Here is a 21,841-nt window from a genome sequence, read left to right on the forward strand (position 1 = left end):
CCCACACCTATCAAGTTATTTCAGATCTGTTAACAGCTAAGGGGCTCACAACTCACCAGTACATACAAATACACCAGCCCTTCACTAGCCACGAAGCTGTTTGGTAAACACCATGGACCTCATATCCTGAGTGTACACATTGACTGTCCCCTTGGATAAAAACAACCACATTTTTATATCAGGATACTAGGTTAGAAACTGATCAGAGTGGGTGTATTCTGTGTATTGGCAGGGCAGAGGGAGTATTATCTTGGGGAGGAGAAGGAGAGTGAGCGTTTCTCACAGCTTACATAAATAGTTGATGAAGTCCGAGTGCTACACACCGTGGAGAAGGGAGACTCATGAGTGCATCCACTGGATAGCCTGCTCTGATGGGGAAGCGGCTAACCGGCTGTGACAGTTGCAAAGCTGAAAGGCATGTTGCCCCCTGGAGATTCTGTACTTGCTCACATGCACATGCACGTGCACACTGAATTCCTTGCTTCCTTGCTGTGGTTTGAGTCACTGTCTTTCTACTTTAAACGAGGCTAGATAAAACCGCTATGTGGGCTTTAAAGGTGATTGTTCAAATTCTCACTTTGTAAAGTGTAACACACACCTCTTCCTATTTGCCCCAGTGTCAGCTGACTTTCTCTTATCGGAATGATGTGTTTCTACACACACTTGTACACACACTCTCACGTGTGTGTGTGTGTGTGTGTGTGTGTGTGTGTGTGCGTGCGTGCGTGCGTGCGTGCGTGCGTGCGTGCGTGCGTGCGTGCGTGCGTGCGTGCGTGCGTGCGTGCGTGCGTGCGTGCGTGCGTGCGTGCGTGCGTGCGTGCGTGCGTGCGTGCGGGCACATTTGTTGTCCGCTGACAGTATCAGCGTGACACAGGCTCTCCACTCTTTCTCATCAGGCAGTTAATGAGATGAGGTATCTGGGGGTTGTACTCAACAGGAAATGTACCATGACTGACAATGAATAATTTCCTCAGTCACTGAAAAGGAATGAATTCCATATGCTGGGTGTCGTTATGGATGTCTTGTGATGTCTTTTTCTGGAATTGGTTCTTCACTCCCCCTTAGAACACATCCTGTTCATATTAAACTCGGGTAAATGAGGTCAAAAGAGTAACTTTTGTGGTTCTTATATTGAAATGACTGTCTGAAATTGCAGCAGTACCAGAGGTTAGTGTCTACCCTTTTGAGTCATACTTCATTAAACAGCACCATTGTGAGCAAACTGAAACGCTCTCTGTTTCCCATTAATAATTTAGCAATTTAACCTCATTATGATGCAGAATCTGTCCTGAGAGGTAAAAAATGAAGCACCTGCTCAAAGCTGGGAGTGAAAAGACTGAATTCTCATCACTTCATCAATGCCCTAACAAAGGGCTAACCCTGAGATGGAGGGATGTGATTAAATTAACCCATTTAAACTGCTAGCGCGTCTCAGTATGAAACGCATTGTCCAGAAGCAGAAATATAATTTAAACCACCTAGTTAAAGGTGTCCATATCAAGGTATTAAGATAGTGGACCACATAAGGATATCTGTATCCCACCAAACACTGTTGTCCAATCCATATCTACCCCCCTAGCCCCTATATACTTGTGTAGATCTGAATGGATTGATATTCACAGTGTGGCGAAGATTCCCCAGAGTCTCTCAGAGGACAAAGTGGAGCTATTACCATACTTGTATCAGACCAATTTTCTCTGCTCATTGTGGGTAGGGGTTGGTTTTGGATTTTAGTGAAGAGATGATCCCTTGGTGCCCTTTTGACCCTTGGGTGCCCCATCTCTGTGGCTAACTTTGACATAAGTAGTAAAGTAGATGACCCTTTGGTGCCCTGTTTGACATATACAGTCCATCTGATCCTCTGTCCCCCTCTCCATTCCCACTGCAGTACATCCACCACCGGCTGATCCACCTGACCCCGGCCGACTACGACGACTTTGTCAACATCATCCGCAGCGCCCGCGGGGCCTTCTGCCTGACCCCTGTGGGCATGATGCAGTTCAACGACGTGCTGCAGAACCTGAAGAGGGGCAAGCAGACCAAGGAGCTGTGGCAGCGGATCTCTCTGGAGATGGCCACCTTCTCCCCATGACTATGAGGGCAGTGGAGTGGGAGAGGAACGACGCTCCCACCCCACAAACCCACAGCCCTGTCGATCTCTGTCTCTCTCCATCAACCCTTAGCCCTGCATCGAACGCTCTCTCCATTCGCCTCTCTGGCCTCTCGCTCACCTGACGTCACCCATCTCTTTGTGTACCCTGACGTACACACCCTACACAGCACACAGGCAGCACAATCAACCCCCATTTCCCACCCTGTTAGAGTTCCTTTTAGATGTCATAGGTGTGTGTGAGACAGAGTTTGAGGTAAGCTGAATGGAGATCAGTTTATGTAGTTTTCTATATCTGTTTGTGACTGAATTGCAGCTCCCATTTATCATGGTTCATGTCTCTTTGTAACTTCCTGTAACGTATATTCCCAACTTTCCTACCAGAACCTGTCACGAAGGATGCTTTATGGTTGCTTGGGGTGTATAAGTTGTCATTTATTTTGTTGTTGATGTTAGTTGGTTCTTTTATTGAAACCACTGAGTAAATCAGATTCATACTGCAACATTCCTCTGTCCTGGGGGAGTGAGCCTCCACCAGTCACTACGGATCTGAATTTTAGGTATTCTGACAGTGTTTAAACAAGAAAGAAAAAAGCAAGACAAAAAACAGTTTGTTGAAATAATTGAAAAAAGAAATGTAATACGAAAATTATCTGAGTACGGGTGAGGATTCTTTTTAGTGTTTTGTTTAATCTTTTGTTTTTGATATTTTGTATAGAATAACGTGTATGCAGAGAGGACTTTGAGAATGAGCGAGAGTTAACATGAGTTTTGTGTGGGTTACCTTTTCCAATTTAGCGGTTTGAGGTTTTGGGTCTGGAAACACAGGAGTCTGGCTGGACCAAACTCATCATTGGCCCTTGTGTAGTGGTTCAAGAGTGCAAGTGTACGGCCCCTGAGAATCTCAAGTACAATCATCCAATCAAATATCAGGATCACATAAAGGATGAGTGGACATGACATTTACATATGCCCTGCACATGTAGTATCATAAAAGTGCTATGCTCATAAAGGCTTATATGCAGACTGGGTTTCCAGGATACATCCATCAGCTGTTACTTTGGAATTCATGTCCATTGATGTTTTATAGGCGGTGTTGCCAGATCCCTATGTTCCAAATCCACACCTCCAACCTTGCTCTGGAGCTCACGGGGTGAAGAGTGACTTAGTAGAAAATGTACTGTGATATTTTTGTATTCCTTGAAGTGTAGCTTGATTGAAAAAAAATATTAAACATTTTGCTGATTGCAAGAGGTTGTAATTTAGAATTTAAAAAAAAAAATGGATAAAGCAATACTGAAATGTAGAGTTTACTTAATAAAGGTAATTCAAAACACTAATTTGCTGTAATTGTATTTTACGTGGGTCGAAAGTGCAAGTGAGTACAAAAATTTACACTTGAACCACCTATTAATGTAAATCAGAAATAGTCTACTTATTTATTTTAAATCCTCTCACCACAAACTCCAATGGATTTGACTGGCAAAATGAAAAGGTATGACAAAATTCATTCTTTGGTCTGTCACAGTATGACCAGGAGAGGGAACCATAGGGTAATTTATGATCGAGTTCCAGTAGTCTGGTTAATCTCGAGTTTATTTTGACACTATTATAGTTAATCTTTAATTCCCAAAATTTTGTTCAAAGTGGCTTTCATGGAATGGTTCCCAAATGATGGTGGTTCATAAGACAATGCGGTTTACATAGGAAGACACATTTGCAATGTTTTACAATTGTTACACTTGCTACTTGCTCATACACCAAAGTTTGCATTTTATCACGATTTTTGTCCTCTAGTGACCCAAGTAAAAGGAGTATCGTGGCTCAGTACTCTGCATTGGAGAAAAATGTATGTTATGGTCTCGTATTAATTACAGAATTGTATAATGTGCAGTTTATGAAATACTAAACAAAAATATCAATGCAACAATTTAGATTAGATTTAGATGCACTATTGTAAAGTGGTTATTCCACTGGATATCATAAGGTGAATCCACCAATTTGTAAGTCGCTCTGGATAAGAGCGTCTGCTAAATGACTTAAATGTAAATGTAAATGTAAACAATTTCAAAGATTTGACTGAGTTACAGTTCATAGAAGGAAATCAATCAATCAGGCCCTAATCTATGGATTTCACATGACTGGGCAAGGGTGCAGGTATGAGTGGGCCTGGGAGGGCAAAGGCCCAGCCAATCAGAATTCGTTTTTATTACAGACAAATACATTCCTGCAGTCAGCATGCCAATTGCACACTTCCTCAATTTGAGACATCTGTGGTTATATGTTATGTGACAAAACTGCATATTTTAGAGTGGCCTTTTTATTGTCCCCAGCACAAGGTGAACCTGTATAATGATCATGCTGTTTAATCAGCTTCTTGATATGCCACACCTGTCAGGTGGATGGATTATTTTGGCAAAGTAAAAAAAATGCTCACTGACAGGGATGTAAACAAATGCGTGCACACAATTTGAAAGAACAGTTTTTTGTGCATATGGAAAATTCCAGGTGTCTTGTATTTCAGCTCATGAAACGAACACTTTACATGTTGCGTTTATAGTTTTGTTCATTGTGTGTATATATAGCCCCACCTGTGAAGCTGAAAGGTAAACCTGAAAGAGGCTCAGGGGTGTTCTCTGTCGGGACAAGGGTATCATCAAACGTATGTGTTATGGGGGTTAAAAAATAAGCATTATGATTTTATTATCCGTTTCACCTTAAGAATACCAACATAATTATGTTTCAAATTGGGTCATTTCAATGATTTTTCTGCGATCAGAGTCAATTACCCAGATTATTAACGTTTGGATGTCCACTGGTACGAAATCTCCCTTCTGCTGGCTATGTATGGTTCATTCCGGAGTTTCGGCAGAATACATCGATTGCTGAATGAAGATGGCGGATTCACGAGCGATGCTGTCAACTAGACTTGAAACTTAAGCATTTGCATATTTTCTGTCATTGTGCGTTTCGTGTGGATAGCTGTCTTCCAAAGACGTACATTGGTAAGTGAAAAAACATTTACTTTGAATATTTTGCCTGTCCTCTAACTTGAAGCCCATTGAATGTTTGCAACATCAGTTAGCCGGTAGGCTAATCTCGCAGGCTAGCAACCTATATTTCCGTGCCAGTTGGAGCTGAGGATTTTCCTGTTGATTTTGTTTGAATTTTATGCGAACGACGGGCATGTGTATTCGTGTCAGTAGTAACGGTTTAACTATGAAGAAAACATACCATTTGTTCAATTCCAGCAGCATGTGTTTGTTGGTTCTAGTCGGTCTAAAGAGATGCTGAAATTCTTTGCTTAGCTTCTATTAAGCGGCTAGCTAGTTACTGGTGAATCATATGGCGGACTGTGTTGCATGCAAAAGTTTTTCCATAACCAGTAATCTAGCTAACGTTAGTAGCTATCATCGTTATGTATTGTAACAGTACTTAACTATAGTTTGACGAATGTATGACCAATTGTTTTTGTATCCAATTCTGTAATCTCTTATTTAAATGCATTTGAAATGTGTATTGTTTTACATTCACGCGTTTTTTGGTTTATCTGGCGCGAGATCTGGCTCATTGTTCTGTCTAACGCGTTAACAAACGTTAACTTGTCATGACCTTTCCATTGTTAGTTTATAGCTATGCATCATCAATGTTGTTAGTGTTAACTAATGCGTACAGTACATGTCTCCCGACCTGGTGTTTCAGACAGTGGCCGAAGGCAATGGTTTTCTTGTTTAGTGTCCCTACGTCAGCTTGCTGTTTTGGTTAATCTGATTTGCCAGTTCAGTGTTGGATACCTTCTGCGGTTAACATTTGACATTAATAAACCAGAATCAAATGGCTCCTTAGGTATCAGATAATATGGAAAGGTTTGGTTAGCCATACTTACACCATCACATGTTAACACTCAACTAGCCAAATCATTGCACGGCATTCCAGACATTTTGACTCGGGTAACATTGTGGAGGCGGTGGAAGAGGTTTTGCCAGGACAGGGGCAAATAATTAATTGCACAAAGAACCACATGATCTTTGGTTATTGAATGAAAGTTAGTATATTGAAGTGGTCGCCATTGATTGGTTTAGATGTGGACACCATGGCAGAAAGTGCCACAGCAACCCGGGTGTTAAGTTTGCTCTGATAAGCAGTGTTAACTTGATAGGCTCTAAACCATTGTTTGGAGTATGTCCTGATAAGTAATGTAATGCTAGTAGGGGTGAACATTTTGATACATTTTGCTGCCGACTAACTGACCATCATTAAGCGGTCAACAAACGGTAAAAAAAAAAAAAATTCCAAACAGTGAAATGACGTGACCAACAAAGTACTATCCGATATCTGTATATAATGAAAAGACGCTTATGTTTCCACCCTAACAATGGGAGTCGTCCCAAGGCAGGCGACAAGCGTAGGCCCAAAAGAATTCCGTAAACGCTTTGGACTGATTTTGGCGAGAGCGAAACCTCTCGCTTCGCCTCATCCTCTCTGATACCATGCATGCATAAAAGGACCAGACCTTTTTAATTAACAGCTTAATGGAAACATGCAACAATAGCACGCCTATTATCTGAGTCAAAAGGCTATAGCCTATTATTGACTGTAACTCCTGTAATGAAGCAACTAATAAAACGTAATTTTCAAACATTTTCTTCAAATGCAATTAATTGAAAACAGTTCTAAACTGTGCACCCAATGCGAGCAGTTCCATATGTGAGAGATTTAGAAAGAAGGGGAATCTAATAGCAACTACTATGATGGGTTTGCTAATATGACTAGGATTGTCCCTTTTGGCTTCTCGACAACGAAAGTTTATATGAAAACCAATAGAACAGGAGATAAATGCTGGTCAAAGACGCATGACTAAGTCTTTGTTAAAATAATTGCCTTCACGTTTCTATGGGTGGTTTTTCGCATAGCTACTTTGAAGCAAGGTAAAACCTGCCTCATTATTTGAAGTATGGTAGGCAGGCTGTAGCCTATACATCCGAATGGGAGGCGCGCTTTACGAGTTGAGATTGGGAAGTAAAAATAGCTCCTTTAAAAAAAAACAGAGTTACAGTTCATAAGGAAATAAAACATACCCAACTCTATGGATTTCACATGACTGGGCAGGGGCTGCAGCCATAGTCCCACCCACTGGGGAGCCAGGCCTAGCCAATCAGAATGTTTTTCCACACACAATGGCTTTATTACAGACAAATACTTCTCAGTTTCATCAGCTGTCCGGGTGGCTGGTCTCAGACGATCCCGCAGGTGAAGAAACCGGATGTGGAGGTCATGGGCTGGTGTGGTTACACGTGGTCTGCGGTTGTAAGGCCGGTTGAATGTACTTCCAAATTCTCTAAAACATTGTTGGAGGTGGCTTATGGTAGAGAAATGAACGTTAGAAATGAATGTCTGGTGGACATTCCTGCAGTCAGCATGTCAATTGCACGCTCCCTGAACTTGAGACATCTGTGGCATTGTGTTGTGACAAAACTGCTAATTTGAGTGGCCTTTTGTTCCCAGCACAAGGTGTACCTGTGTAATGATCATGCTGTTTAATCAGCTTCTTGATATGCCACACCTGTCAGGTGCATGGATTTTCCTGGCAAAGGAGAAATCCTCATTAACAGGGATATAATACAAAAGTGTGCACAAAATATGAGGGCTCTTTGTGCATATGGAAAATTGAACTTGGGACCAACATTTGACATATTGCCCTTATTTTTGTAAAGTATATTTTTAGCGGCTAACCGATTAACATTTCACCAGTAACATCCCTAAATGCTAGTGAATGAATATTTTCCCTAAGTGCTCTTTCACAATGCAAAAGTAGCCTACATTCACTATCGCGCATCTAAATTTTGCACCTCAAATGAAGTCTTTTTAGAAGCTGTATTTTGAAAGACTGGTACAAAAAGCTGAGTCCTTATTTCATGAGCCCCTTCAACTTGTTTCATTTTATGCTTGAGTGGAATGCCCAATTGGTGTTGAGCTGTGGGCTCAAGACAACTTCTGTCCTCTGATCATATTACTGATGTCTGAGAACCAGGGCTGGGCCGATGTATGATTCAATCGAACATATCATAATATTTGACATTGATCTGTCATGATGTGCAAGAACATACTCTATTTGAACTTACAAATCATTGCAGTCTGGAATTATCTAGACATTAACGGCTCAAAATGATTACATTGGATATCTTGATATTTGGAGTAGCATATCGTAGAAGAGGTCTCCCCAAATATTGCCCAACCCTACTAAGAACCACTTTATAATTAAAACTAAGACCCGGGGGTGCCTCTGGGTTTCTGCATGAAGGCTATTAAACCAGGCCTTTGAAAGTGGAACAGGTCTAGCTTTCCCTTTTTAATGTGGCACTGGACAAACCCCATCTCACACAGCACAAGTTTCAAATGGACTATGCAAAACTAGTTTTGTTTTTGTCATTTTTATTTATCATTTTTGACCCATTTTATAGAATAATATGGTTGCTTTGCTGGAATCAGCAAGCATTTAGATCAGGGATGGGCAACTTTGGTGGGGGTGGGGACCACCTGAAAAGAATTCTGAACTGATCATGAGGGGCTGCCCTACTTATTTATTAATTTTTTTGCGATTATACACATTTTGACATTGGGTGTAAAGAAAATGTGGCAGTTTGAAAACATGTTTTCTGCAATTCTACAGATTTTGCCATGGGGTGGAGAGAAGTGTTTGCAGGTTTTAATATATCTGATGGAGACTAACACAATCATTGGGGGCCCCTCCGGCCGGTAATTCGACCATGATAACAAGTTTAGATAACTTAGTAATCTAAAACATTTTAGCGGACATGGGCTAATTGACTATCAGTGACTGACTTAACAAGAGGAAAAACTGCTGATGCGCAACCAAATTTCGAAATTGGAAGTTGTGCATTCTAACTCAAAAGTGAGTTGAGACCCCGAATGAGTTCCTTTTTTGTGGGGGGGAGTGGGCTTATCCGAGGACCTTCAAAAGGGTGGCCACGGGTCACCAGTTGCCCATCCCTGATTTAGATTGTATTCTATTAGCTGCCTAATTGAAATAGTTTCATATAAGTTTGAGCGTAGACATTTCTTCCTCTGCTGGAGTTTTAGTCCAACAAGTGAAGTGTACCTGATGTTTATGCTTCTTGCTGGAATTTTATATTTATACTTTGTCATTTGGCAATTGGTCCCTAGAGTAAAGGCATAAGCCACAAGAAATGATGTGGAGCTGGCATTTAATTGCCTCATTCAACCCTGAGGTTCTCTGCTGACTTCATGATTTGTGGTGGTTACGATGGAATTAAAGTACATTAATAACATTTATACCAGCCTACTTGGAAATTGGGCCTTGAGATTGATGCAGGGCTGCGTTGACATTTAGGAAGTGAAGGGTTCAGATTCTAAGGCACAGGATTTTATGCAGATCTCAGGACACTGAATCAAACCCTGTTACTTCCCTGGAAAATGGGAGAATGATGTTGGCAGGGGTTGAATTCCTAAACGCAATCGCAGCAACTCAGAGGGAGGAAATGGTAATGGTTTGTCTGCTTGAGGCTGAACTCAACGTCCAGATTAGATTTGGGCAGACGTTTCTTTTCACAAGTCTTCTCTCTTGAAACAACTAGAATTAGTCACCAGGGTTGGGGTCAATTCCATTCCAATTGCTTTTAAATTATCAACATTGGAATTTCATTTTGCTTCCTAAATTGAATGTCCTTACTTGGTCATTTTCAGAGGGTCAAGGTGGTTGTTCAATGGGTCAATACTATATATCTATTCTGAGCAAACATCCAATGTATGACTTTGTAGTTCAGAATCAGGCAGTGCAATGAAGAGTATCCCCATTTGTGTGTGTTTTGGAAAGTTGGTGTTTTCTACGTCATAGGGATATTATTTATTTTGCTTAGAGCTTGTTTGTGGCATGAAGGACCTTGAAGATGTCAGCCAGAGATGCATGCCCAGTTTAGATTACTTTGATTTTAAGGGTGGTAAAGTGAGTAGCTGCACATCTTGATTTCGCTGACCACTCACTGAGGAAGTGCAATGAGAATGGTGTGTGTGTCGGGGAAGAAAACCAGAGTCCTTTTCCAGACATCCTCCTGTCAGCCCTGTGACATTTATCAGGTCAGGGAACAAACACTTTTCAAACATGGCCGATCAGAGAAGGCAGGGAGGAGGAGCCCGGTGAAGTCACCCCATGTGAAGACAAGATTGAACAGTCCCTGACCCCTCCTCTATCTTAATCACAGCCAGGATCAATATGTGCTTACCTTTACAGCTTCTGTTTATTAATAATATACACTGTGAGATGAATACGCCGCAGGGATCACACAGCAGCCAGGGTTAATAGGTTGAATGAATGATGCTGCAGTGTTTAAATATCAGGGCTACCAAGAGGGCTTTGGGCTGCAGTCAGAGCACAGTGGGAGGAGGATCTCTCCACTGTGGGGCCTTAATTAGCTGCATCTGATACACACTGTCTGGAATTTCCTTAACATATACTTTCTTTCCTTGCAAATGTATAAATTGTGGTTGAAAGTGAGACTTTTTTTTTTTAGGATCTGTTAGTTCCAAATAGGTTGTTTTATAATGTGCTAGGCCTGTATCCCACATTCCTGTCTCCCAGTCATTGAAGTGTGGTTGAGAAGGAGGGACCAGGAGATTTTAAATGATGTTCCTTTAGGGTGTCGTCGAGGTGTGTATTAAAACACACAAGTAGCAGGTTGTTTTTATGGACACGTTACCTCGGCAGTGCCTCAGTCTTGGGGACCTCTGTATTCCTCCAGTAGTAAAATAGGTCTCTGCTCGGAAAGACCCATGAAGGCATTGAGTGTTCTTGCATGACTTACCATCAGTTCAATTGCGACTCCCTCTCATACACTTTCAGAAAGTCGTTAATAGCTTGACTGCCCATTAGTGCGTTTTGAATCCTCATTGTTTTGTCCTTGGTGTGCGTGTAAGAATGGCGGGCGGCCCAGGTGTTTTCTCAGCTTTAGCTTCCTCTGAGCAGCATGTAAGATAAGAGTGGGTGTGACTAATTACATTCAAGTTCAAGTTTTGTCACATGCACAAGTGCAGTGAAATGCCTAACTTGCAAGCTCATTCCCATGCACCTCTGACCCAACTTCCCTATGCTATCTATGGAATAAACCCCAGCATTTCCTCGCTGCTGACCCAGAAGGCTGGAGAGCAGCAGAGTGCTCGATTTAATATATATAAAAAAGATTAAAAAAATATATTAAACATGATCACCTCAATTCCTTCCTGAAATGTCATTTTTCCACTGTTAGGGATATAACGATTCGCTGATATACATCGGTCCCCGATTGAAATGTTTAAACTATGACGGCATCGGTCCACGGACCGTAAACCGGACCATAAAACAGGCTGTTGTTGTCCCCCCCCCCCCCCCCCCCCAAAAAAATAAAATAATCTCATAGTCTGATAGGAGTGGTATATGCCTAGTCTCCCTTATAGCTCAGGTGCCTACGTGCTGAAAAAATATATAAACCCAACACCATACACAAAAAGCTTATTTCTCTCAATTTGTACCCAAATTTGTTTATAGCCCTGTTAGTGAGCCTTTCTGATTTGCCAAGATAATCCATCCACCTGACAGGTGTGGCATATCAAGAAGCTGATTAAACAGCGCAGATTACACAGGTGCATCTTGTGCTGGGGACAAAAGGCCACTCTAAAATGTGCGGTTTTGTCACACAACACAATGCCACAGATGTCTCAAGTTTTCAGGGAACATGCAGTTGGCATGCTGACTACAGGAATGTCCTTCAGAGCTGTTGCCAGAGAATTGAATGTTAATTTCTCTACCATAAGCCATGACTACATGGAACTCTATTCCACATAAAGTGACTTATGCCAGTAGTAAAATTTAATAAAAAAACAGATTAAAAATACACCATATGGAACAGCGGGGACTGTGAAGCTACACAAACATAGACCCATGTATACAAACGCATCTTAACATGCGCACTATACACACGTACACATGGATTTTGTGTTATAGATATGTGGTAGTAGAGGGCTGAGGGCGCACACATAATATGCTGTGAAATCTTTTATGAATGTATTGTATGTTTTTAAACTGTATAACTGCCTTCATTTTGTTGGACCCCAGGAAGAGTAGCTGCTGACCTGACCATAACAAATACACATGTCAACTGCAGACCACGTGTAACCATGCCAGCACAGGACCTCGACATCCGGCTTCTTCATCTGCGGGATCGTCTGAGACCAGCCACCCAGACAGCTGACAAAACTGAAGAGTATTTCTGTCTAATAAAGCCCTTTTGTGGGGAGAAACTCATTCTGATTGGGTGGGCCTCCCAGGGCTACACATGGCTGCACCCTTGCCCAGTCATGTGAAATCCATAGATTTGGGCCTAATACATTTTTCAATAGAATGATTTCCTTATATGAACTGTAAGTAAAAATGTTTATTTTTGTTCATTATAGTACATAAATCATTTTACACACATGACATACAGCTCCAGCTCAGAGGGCAAGCTCATGAACTCAATCAGCAGCAGATTTGAGTTTAGAATGGAAAACGAATGTGTTTATGCAAGAAATGTTAGGCTAGTGCATTGTATTGCACTGAATCGCATCGATTCGTTCTCTAATCAAACCGAATTGCACCAAATAATTTAAAACTACATCGTACTGGAGCCCATGTATCGAGATACAAATCGACTCTAGAGCCCGACCGATATATTGGTTCACCAATATTATCGGCCAATAACTCAACCAATATTCAATAAATAGGATGAAAAAAGGGAATCTCATGTTTGCAGCCATTCTCATGATGCCATTATTGTCACAATGTATGCAATCATTTGAAACATAGTTAGTGGACAATTACTCTTTTGGGTGGCAATTTGAGTATTCAGTATGGAAAAATGACACTTACATTTCTCCGCTGTAAAACTGTATACTCTCTGCAGATATTGGTATCGGTAAGTTTAGTCCCCCAAAACATTTGAATCCGTATTGGACCAAAGAAGCATATCGAACGGAATCTAATCATTTTGAAAGATACACATTCCTAACAGTAATGCTCCTGGTCCGAGAGCCATGATGCCTTTTTTTCTGCTCCAGCACTACTAGGCTATATGCACGGTTATATTGTCAGTGCCTTTTACAGCATGTTAATATTATTGATATGCTTTCATAATAAAACTGACATTTTAAGTATACATGGACAGCCTTGTGGCATTTACAGATGGCGATCAGATGGTATTCATGAGGTGGTCAGGTTATTAACCTGGGCTAAAATGAGAAGAGTGACCTACACGATCACGACTAACATTTTAAAGGTCTCATCTGCCCAAAGGTACCAACTTACTTTGGAGCAGGGCGTTGTGTAACGGTATGCTTGGCCTTAGCTCATCACAATGGTTTTGCACAGTCAAGGCAGGGGAATAATGTATGAGTAGGGCTGTCAGATTTCATGTAACCGTTCAGTCACGGTATTGATGCTTCTCCAAAACTGCGCTCTGATGGTCATTAGTAGCCTGCCAAACTTACTAACGGCCATCGCTAATGGGCTGGTACTCAGCACGCCATTGTCCCCCTTAATCACTCTGACATCAATGCAAATGCAATTGCAAATCAAACACTTCATGAGAGCGCATTGAGTTTGAGTGGAATAGTATCACCTGTTGTGAAGCAAGAGCCAGCTTCTCAAGGGTGGTTGATGGATGGAATTAAATGTGTTCCTTTTTAAGCTTTCCTGATATTAAGCACATTGGAAAGCGACTCAATCGTGAAAATGAACCGCTGGAAAAGGGTCGTCCATTCGCTATTCAAGTGCATGCGGATGATTCTATGAAGTGAGTAGTACACAGCGTTGTACGAGACCTTCAGTTTCTTGGCAATTTCTCGCATGGAATAGCCTTTATTTCTCAGAACAAGAATAGACTGATGCGTTTCAGAAGAAAGTTATTTGTTTCTGGCCATTTTGAGCCTGTAAACGAACCCACAAATGCTGATGCCCCAGATACTCAACTAGTCTAAAGAAGGCCAGTTTTGTTGCTTTAATCAGAAGAACAGTTTTCAGCTGTGCTAACATATTTGCAAAAGGGTTTTCTAATGATCAATTAGCCTTTTAAAATGATAAACTTGGATTAGCTAACACAAGGTGACATTGGAACATAGGTGTGATGGTTGCTGATAATGGGCCTCTGTACGCCTATGTAGATATTCCATAAAAAATCTGCCGTTTCCAGCTACAATAGTCATTTACAACATTAAGTGTCTACACTGTATTTCTGATCAATTTGATGTTATTTTAATGGACAAAATGTGCTTTTCTTTCAAAAACAAGGACATTTCTATGTGACCCCAAACTTTTGAACGTGTGTGCATTTAAATTATTAGTAGGCTATATGTTAAGACCAGATTAATTGAGAATAGTCTGATGGGTGAGAGAATTGTCATGTGCTTGTCAAATTGTGAATGAGAGATTGATGAAGTGTGTGCAGCCTGTGCAAGAAACGGAGCAGAGAGCATGCCTTACAATGTATTAGAAATGAAACATCTAGCCTAATGTTTGTATTACAATGAACGTTGCATAAATAACTCAAAATTAAGCATATAGGAGGACCTGTTTCAAATTATTACTTTGTTAACCGCTCAACACATGTTCGCCCTCCCTCGGAAATCAGTTGGGGAAAAATATATTTTCTATTCAGATATGTTCAATTGTATTATTATTAAAATAATGCCACGGGAATGATAAGCAAACCTCGTCTGCTAAATTAACTAGTGTAGCCATATGGCATACGCTATTCTGATTATGGGCAACATTTTCTTCATATCATGTTTTCTTTAGACCTGCATAAAATAAATAATGGATTTATTGGGATGGTGTAGGCTATATTCAATTTATATTTTAGACTTTTTAAAATGTATACTGAACAAAAATATAAACACAGCATGCAACAATTTTACTGAGTTACAGTTCATATAAGGAAATCAATTGAAATAAATTCAACAGGCCCTAATCTATGGATTTCCTATAACTGGGCAGGGGCGCAGCCATGGATGGGCCTGGAAGGGCATAGGCCCACCCACTAGGGAGCCAGGCCCAGCCAATAAGAATTAGGTTTTACCCACAAAAGGGCTTTATTAGACAGAATAAAAAAAAATATATTTAACCTTTTATTTAACTAGGCAAGTCAGTTAAAGAACAAATTCTTATTTCCAATTATGGCCTAGGAACAACTACCTTGTTCAGGGGCAGAATGACAGATTTTACCTTGTCAGCTCGGGGATTCGATCTAGCAACCTTTATGTTACTTGCCCAACGCTCTAACCACTAGGCTACCTGCCGCTTCTAATACAGTTTCATCAGCTGTCCGGATGGCTGGTCTCTGATGATCCCACAGGTGAAGAAGCCGGATGTGCAGGTCCTGGGCTGGCGTGGTTACACGTGAGGCCGGTTGGGCGTACTGCCATATTCTCTAAAATTACATTGGACGTTGCTTGTGATAGAAATGATCATTCAATTCTCTGTTAACAGCTCTGGTGGACATTCCTGCAGTCAGCATGCCATTTGCACACTCCCTCAACTTGAAACATCTGTGGCATTGTGTTGTGACAAAACTGCACCTTTTGGTGGCCTTTTATTGTCCCCAGCACAAGCTGCACTTGTATAATGATCATGCTGTGTAGTCAGCTTCTTGATCGACAACGTGGGGAGACGGACACATTCTCTGTAGGCTAAATTAAAGAGAACTGCCTCTTGATACTGCAATCTGACGCATACTATAGTGAATTAATTTCCATGAAGATGGAGATCCATAGACCTTAATGTTGCTTTTAACATGGAAAACCTGTTGATATGCAGCAATGGTGGCTAGGTTCAGGTTGAGAAACCACTGTCTCACGCTCCGATTGTGACAGCCATGGATGGCAACCCTCCATAGATAAGTGCTTGTAGAGCTCTCTGAGGTGTGAGCGCCTTGTCAAACACCAAGCAGTTACTCTGTGCAGTCAGTACACTGGAGCCAGAGGGGAGGGAGTTGCACTCCAGTCTTTTGTGCATGTGCCAAGAGGAGGCGACGTGCCTCTGAAATGGCTGAGCTGTTTCATAATTTGCCTGAGATAATAGTATGGAATGAGCAGTATTCCCACTTGACAGCTCAACTGCCCAAAACCGTTTCGAGAACATTGTTGGTGGTAATTCCCCCCGCCCCACACATCCCCTCTGATGAACAACTACTGATGAGTAAATAGTTATTACAAGCTTCACGCTCCTCCGCTCTTTGTAAGCTGTGTCACGCAGCCGAGCTGAACAGGCATGTTTTAATGAAAGCAAGGCACTCTGCAGACCAGAGTTAATCAGTGTAGCAGCGTTGGAGAGGGCTTGAGGAGGGGAGTGGGGCAATAGGATGCTGTTGCCTTTAGGTTAAAGAACTGGAAGGTTGATTCAATTAGCTGTAAATGAGAGATCAAAGGGAGTTAAAAAAACTGTTTTTGAAGCAGCAGTACCAGATTAGAGGAACTAATAATCTCCTCAATTCTGTCTACCTTCAAGAGATCACCGATCCTCCACCAAATTTCCACAGTGGGTGCAAAACCTGGAGAGGCCTACAAGCCACAGTGTCACGGACCCACTGTGAAATTTGGTGGAGGATCAGTGATGATCTGGGTGTGCTTCAGCAAAGCTGGAATCGGGCAGATTTGTCTTTGAAGGATGCATGAATCAAGCCATGTACAAGATTGTCTTGGAAGAAAACTTGCTTCCTTGTGCTCTGACAATGTTCCCCAACTCTGAGGATTGGTTTTACCAGCAGGACAATGCTGCATGCAGCCAGGTCAATCAAGGTGTGGATGGAGGACCACCAGATCAAGACCCTGTCATGGCCAGCCCAATCTCCAGACCTGAACCCCATTGAAAACCTCTGGAATGTGATCAAGAGGAAGATGCTCACAAGTCACCCAAAAAAGCAGAGCTGCCTGAAATTTAGCACCAGGAGTGGCATACAGTCACCCAACATCAAGGTGAAAGCCTGGTGGAGAGCATGCCAAGACGCATGAAAGCTGTGATTGAAAATCAGGGTTATTCCACCAAATATTGATTTCTGAACTCTTCGTAAGTTAAAACATTTGTTGTTTAAAAATGAATATGAACTTATTTTCTTTGCATTATGAGGTTTGACAATACTGCATATTTTTTGTTATTTTGACCAGTTGTCATTTTCTGCAAATAAATGCTCTAAATGACAATATTTTTATTTGGAATTTAGGAGAAATCTTGTCAGTTTTATAGATTAAAACAAAAATGTTAATTTTACCCAAACGCATGCCTATAAATAGTAAAACCAGAGAAACTGATCATTTTCCCAGAGCTGTATATTGTAATTTGATATTGCCATTTTATTGCAATTTGACGTTCCAAACATATTTCACACATGTTTGCTGCAGAGAGACGAGAGGGCATGAGAAAACGGGTTTAGATCAGTCAGGGATTTACAAGTACTGAAATGTAGGCTCACTATTTTAAAAGATGGAGAACAAGCTATAGGAGGAAAATACCGGCGTTTTGTCGTAAGCTTTTTTTTTTTACAAGTCAGTACTTGGAGTCATATCAAAATATTGTCACAAAATAATATTGTGATATGTAACTGCATCATTTTTTTTGTGAAAATTGTATCACAACTTTTTAGACCAGGGGTCTCCAACAGATAGATCGCAAGCTACCAGAAGCTCGCAGTCCAGCTATGAGTAGCTCGTCAAACAATTCTGAAAGTCCATCTTTAACTGTCATGAACATAAAGCTACTCGCTACTATCCAATCATAGCCACATTGACACTCCACCCCTGGTTAGCCGCTATTCATATATAGCCAGTTAGCGACGCTAGTAGGCTAATGGTAACTGTCTTGTGGGTAAATTTTAAGTAGGCTTACCTGACATGTATCATTATTTTTATCAATTGGGTGGCCATTGTTTTGCAAACTCCATTGCATGTGCTGCAACAGTAGGCCTAACAGAACATAGCTAGACCTACACATTCCTCTCTTCTTAAAGGGAAATTACACCTCAAAATTGGTCTTCTGCTATTTAAGCATTGACTTGGACTCAGCACATCCATTTTCGTTGTTTCTCTGAGAGTTAAAAAAACAAGCTGGGAGAATTAAAGAAAAGACTAAAGATAATTTTATGGTGCCTCCTTGGTTGTTTATTCAACCATTTATTTTGCCAGGTATATTGACAGAACCCATCTCTTGTACACCAAGGACCTGGCGCAGGGTAGAGGAGAAAAATGTGCCTATTTGGAAGCTATAAAATTGTAGCTCATGACCATGTTATACACTGCTCAAAAAAATAAAGGGAACACTTAAACAACACAATGTAACTCCAAGTCAATCACACTTCTGTGAAATCAAACTGTCCACTTAGGAAGCAACACTGATTGACAATAAATTTCACATGCTGTTGTGCAAATGGAATAGACAACAGGTGGAAATTATAGGCAATTAGCAAGACACCCCCAATAAAGGAGTGGTTCTGCAGGTGGTAACCACAGACCACTTCTCAGTTCCTATGCTTCCTGGCTGATGTTTTGGTCACTTTTGAATGCTGGCGGTGCTTTCACTCTAGTGGTAGCATGAGACGGAGTCAGGTAGTGGCTCAGGTAGTGCAGCTCATCCAGGATGGCACATCAATGCGAGCTGTGGCAAGAAGGTTTGCTGAGCATGGAGGCGCTACCAGGAGACAGGCCAGTACATCAGGAGATGTGGAGGAGGCCGTAGGAGGGCAACAACCCAGCAGCAGGACTGCTACCTCCGCCTTTGTGCAAGGAGGAGCACTGACAGCCCTGTAAAATGACCTACAGCAGGCCACAAATGTGCATGTGTCTGCTCAAATGGTCAGAAACTGACTCCATGAGGGTGGTACGAGGGCCCGACGTCCACAGGTGGGGGTTGTGCTTACAGCCCAACACCGTGCAGGACGTTTGGCATTTGCCAGAGAACACCAAGATTGGCAAATTCGCCACTAGCGCCCTGTGCTCTTCACAGATGAAAGCAGGTTCACACTGAGCACATGTGACAGACGTGACAGTCTGGAGATGCCGTGGAGAACGTTCTGCTGCCTGCAACATCCTCCAGCATGACCGGTTTGGCGGTGGGTTAGTCATGGTGTGGGGTGGCATTTCTTTGGGGGGCTGCACAGCCCTCCATGTGCTCGCCAGAGGTAGCCTGACTGCCATTAGGTACCGAGATGAGATCCTCAGACCCCTTGTGAGACCATATGCTGGTGCGGTTGGCCCTGGGTTCCTCCTAATGCAAGACAATGCTAGACCTCATGTGGCTGGAGTGTGTCAGCAGTTCCTGCAAGAGGAAGGCATTGATGCTATGGACTGGCCCGCACGTTCCCCAGACCTGAATCCAATTGAGCACATCTGGGACATCATGTCTCGCTCCATCCACCAACGCCACGTTGCACCACAGACTGTCCAGGAGTTGGCGACGCTTTAGTCCAGGTCTGGAAGGAGATCCCTCAGGAGACCATCCGCCACCTCATCAGGAGCATGCCCAGGCGTTGTAGGGAGGTCATACAGGCACGTGGAGGCCACACACACTACTGAGCCTAATTTTGACTTGTTTTAAGGACATTACATCAAAGTTGGATCAGCCTATAGTGTGGTTTTCCACTTTAATTTTGAGTGTGACTCCAAATCCAGACCTCCATGGGTTGATAAATTGGATTTCCATTGATTATTTTTGTGTGATTTTGTTGTCAGCACATTCAACTATGTAAAGATAAAAGTATTTAATAAGATTATTTAATTCATTCAGATCTCGGATGTGTTATTTTAGTGTTCCCTTTATTTTTTTGAGCAGTGTATTGAAGTACCTCTTATGCTAGAAAAGTTTGGAGATCCCCTTTTTAGACCTATACATACCTCCTGTAAGACCTTATGATCTGTGAACCGCACATGATACAGACAAGATATTGGTGTCATACTCCTTATAGCAGGGATCATCAACTAGATTCAGCCGCAGGTTGATGGTCAGGGGCCCAGAACATAATTAGTAGACTGCAAATTGGAAAGATGGCATTGAAGGGTGACATCTTAGGAGTTCCAACCCAACTGCTATTTTAGTGACTTATCTCGCTTGCTTTTTTTGTACAGAAAGGTCGTACTATTATCACATATGACCGCCAAGCACTTCTGGACATCAGATCGACAGTTACTAACCTTGATTTCAACTTTAAATACGACTTGGCTGTTCCACTGTTCATACATGTCCCTATTCCTTTCTTCCATGGGCTACCAAAACGCTGCATGCGTAAACTCGGGAGATGGGGTGGAGTCCTGGTGAAATTGAGGCGAAGAGAAAACCGAACGGTGCTCCCCTCCGTTCCATTGGCAAATGTCCAGTCACTCGAGAATGAGATGGTTGAGCTTCATTTGAGAGTCTCCTATCAGAGAGACGTCTAGAGCTGCAATATTATGCCTTACTGAAACGTGGCTGGATAATGACGCTATGCATGTAGTTTTCAGTGGATTCTCCATGCAGTGCCAGGGTTGGATGGCGGCCCCCCCCCCCATAAATAACAGCTGGTGTGCTGCTTCAAGTGTGAAGGTAATCTCAAGCTTTTGGTCACCTGATATAGAGTAACTCATGGTTAGCCCTTTTATCTAGAGGTCGACCGATTATGATTTTTCAACGCCGATACCGATTATTGGAGGACCAAAAAAGCCGATACTAATTAATCAGCCGAATTATTTTTATTTTTTTATTATTTTAAAAAATGTAAGAATTTTTTTTTTTTACTTGTTTCTTTTATTTGTAATAATGACAATTACAACAATACTGAATGAACTTATTTTAACTTAATATAATACATAAATAAAATCAATTTAGCCTCAAATAAATATTGAAACATGTTCAATTTGGTTTAAATAATGCAAAACAAAGTGTTGGAGAAGAAAGTAAAAGTGCAATATGTGCCATGTAAGAAAGCTAACGTTTAAGTGCCTTGCTCAGAACGTGGGAACATATGAAAGCTGGTGGTTCCTTTTTAACATGAGTCTTCAATATTCCCAGGTAAGAAGTTTTTGGTTGTAGTTATTATAGGACTATTGCTCTCTATACGATTTGTATTTCATATACCATTGACTATTGGATGTTTGAAGGCTTGAAGGGGTGGGTATAATTTGTGAAACGTTCCAACAGGAATCTGTTCCAAAAAACGTAAAGTAAAAGGTTGCCAACCAACAACGCATACAAAGTAGCAACGCATACAAACCTAGCTAACTAGCTGCCGAATAGCCATCAACTCACCACGTAGCTTATTCTTAATGTTTGTCCATAGGCAACCAGAGTGAGGACAGACATTTTTCGGAATAAACGTGTTGAGTGAAAAACGCAATGAAATAGACCACTAAGACCAATAAGATACCTACCCGGTATCTTATTCTGCCGCTATACAACTTTGTACGCGTTGTTATTTATGAAGTTTTTGGAATAGATTCCTGTTGGAACGTTCCACAAATTATACCCACCCGGCTTGAAGTCATAAACGGCTTGAAGCACAGCGACGAGCTGCTGGCAAAACGCACTAAAGTGCTGTTTGAATGAATGCTTACGAGCCTGCTGGTGCCTACCATCGCTCAGTCAGACTGCTCTATCAAATCATAGACTTAATTATAATATAACACACAGAAATACGAGCCTTAGGTCGTTAATATGGCTGAATTTTATCG

General features: G+C 41.6%; 2 protein-coding genes across 27 annotated transcripts in view; both read left to right on the top strand.

Moving 5' to 3' along the window:
- zswim8 (zinc finger, SWIM-type containing 8) overlaps positions 1 to 3,450 on the top strand; it is a 42,595-nt gene extending 39,145 nt beyond the window's left edge. For all 11 annotated transcript variants that reach the window (XM_082964755.1, XM_082964754.1, XM_082964756.1 and 8 more), the window contains one exon: positions 1,889 to 3,450. In XM_082964755.1, coding sequence (XP_082820881.1) covers positions 1,889 to 2,092 — 204 coding nt within the window. In that variant the 3' untranslated portion in view covers positions 2,093 to 3,450. The remainder of the gene's footprint in view (positions 1 to 1,888) is intronic.
- Positions 3,451 to 4,943: 1,493 nt separating this feature from the next.
- The window catches only part of ndst2a (N-deacetylase/N-sulfotransferase (heparan glucosaminyl) 2a), a 162,066-nt gene continuing 145,168 nt past the window's right edge, over positions 4,944 to 21,841 (top strand). For all 16 annotated transcript variants that reach the window (XM_082964759.1, XM_045700779.2, XM_045700785.2 and 13 more), the window contains exon 1: positions 4,944 to 5,115. The gene's annotated coding sequence lies outside the window, so the exon portion shown is untranslated. The remainder of the gene's footprint in view (positions 5,116 to 21,841) is intronic.

Source organism: Salmo salar, chromosome 18 (assembly GCF_965601325.2).
Source record: "Salmo salar chromosome 18, fSalSal1, whole genome shotgun sequence".
NCBI lineage: Eukaryota > Metazoa > Chordata > Actinopteri > Salmoniformes > Salmonidae > Salmo > Salmo salar.